Source organism: Fonticula alba (genome assembly GCF_000388065.1).
Source record: "Fonticula alba strain ATCC 38817 unplaced genomic scaffold supercont2.4, whole genome shotgun sequence".
Taxonomy (NCBI): Eukaryota; order Rotosphaerida; family Fonticulaceae; genus Fonticula; species Fonticula alba.
The window spans coordinates 2,186,517-2,188,375 of NW_009242974.1; the positions used below are offsets into that span (position 1 = coordinate 2,186,517).

The 1,859-nt window shown below is 67.7% G+C and overlaps 1 protein-coding gene across 1 annotated transcript in view; it reads right to left on the minus strand.

The window, feature by feature from the left end:
• Positions 1-1,801: 1,801 nt before the first annotated feature.
• Positions 1,802-1,859, minus strand: part of H696_03018 (hypothetical protein) — a gene marked incomplete at both ends in the record, with an annotated part of 709 nt that continues 651 nt past the window's right edge. The window contains one exon of the mRNA XM_009496904.1: positions 1,802-1,807. Coding sequence (XP_009495179.1) covers positions 1,802-1,807 — 6 coding nt within the window. The remainder of the gene's footprint in view (positions 1,808-1,859) is intronic.

A 1,859-nucleotide genomic window follows, 5' to 3' on the forward strand; every position in this document is an offset into this window, starting at 1 on the left:
CCCCCCCCGGCGGGCACCACACTCTCACACCGAGCAAGAGCAGGGTCAGCCGGCTCCTCCTCCGCCTCCGCCCCCGCAGCCTCCCATGCCATGGGCCGCCGGGGCGGTGGATGCCATGTCTTGGTCGGGGGGACCGCGCCCCGGCGCCGGCCGCGTGCACAACCGCCAGGCAGCCACAGTCGCCTGCTGGCGCCAATGCCTCACTCCTCCCCTCGCCCCTGCGGGCCCCAAAAGGGCATTGGGCCCGACTTTGCGCGCTGGCGAGAACCTCGCAGCCACACACACACACACATACAGATCGGTCGCCCCCTTCGTACCCGAGGGAAGACGCCTTCGGGAAAGGGGCCGGTCGACGTGCGCACATCGGTGACCGCCGGGCGGAGGACATCATGCCTGGCGGCGGCCGCCTTCTTTGGCGGGAACACGCGCGCGCTTTTTCCCCCGGCAGGAATTCGCCCGCCCTCCGCTCGGGCCGACTCCCTGGACCCCTGGCACAGGCACCACCCAGGAGCAAGGGAAGCCGAGTGCCCAGGAACAGGCCCGGCCCCAATGCCTCCCGGCTCCCGAAAAAAGTGTCAGGAGCTCGCGCGCCGTGTCCCCCGGCCACATCGGCCACATCGACCACCGACCGCCGTCCGGCCTCTCCCTCGCCTTCCCCCCCCCCCCCCCCCCGGACTTCCAGCGATATGAAAAAAAGAGGAATCCCACCTGGCGGGTCTCATGGTGTCCTCCCCCGCCGGCCTCTCACCGCCTCCAGCCACCCTCACTGGGCGTGGAGACGGCCCCGGAGTCGCCTTTGCCACACGGCCCGGGAGGCAGACGCCCGCAAAGCCGTGGCCGAGACCCACGGAAAAGGCCTCGCGCCGCACCCCTTTTGCCCCTCGCGTGTCGGGGCCGCACCAGCCGAACGCGCCCGGGCAAGGACGACCTCGGCCCGGCCTCTGTCTCAAGGTCGGCGAGCAGTCCGCGGCAGCGATAGCAGACGGGGCGCCGCCGATGCTGACGGTGCACACGGCCAAGGGTACGGCAACGCATAATTAAGAAGCCCTGGGACACCCCTCGTCGCGGGGCCTCGCTCGCCGCACGGCCCCGGGAGGCAGGCGCATTCTATTCTCCTGTGCTGGTAGCTTGTCTACCAGAATCCCGCGAGGGCCAGTCCGTGCGGCCTCTCCCTGGCGAGAGTCGAACCAGAGAGGGAAACAATAACAGGGGGAAATGGCCTTTTTTAACCCGCTTCGATATTACAAGCCCCCCTCCCCTGCTCCCACGATGGGTCCAGCTCGCTATCTCACCCTCCGGAAGAATGGGCGTCTTAGTGTTTCAAACCCCGATAATCGCGGTTATGGGGGCTCATCTTACCCCCGGCAGCTGCCGCCTGGGCGCGCGACACTCACACCAGGCGGGAGATGGCCACCGCGCCCTGCCCGCACCGCCCCAGCGGCCCCGCCCGGTGGCCCCTCCCCCATAGGGCCCGGCTGGCGTTGGGCGAGCGCGCGCGCGCGCGCAGCATGCACACAAAAATACATGGGGCTCGGGGAGGCGGGGAGTGACTTATCCGGAGGGCGCGGGCATGTCGGCAAATATGCCCCAGCAAATCATGGCACATATCGTGCGAACCAAACGATAGTTGCGTCAAATGCTAGTGTCATCACGTGTGTGACCACACCACCACCACACACGCGATCGGTCTCGTTTGTTGGGCCTCTCCTTCGGAGGGCCTCCTGCCTCCCCGCCCCCCCTCCTTGCCGGCGCCTTCACCCGCACTTCGCGTGCATGTGTGCAAATACACAAACTGAAAAATCTACTTCTATTTTGCCAGGAGCAAAGAGGCCCGGACCAGGCAGGAGGGGGGGGGGGGG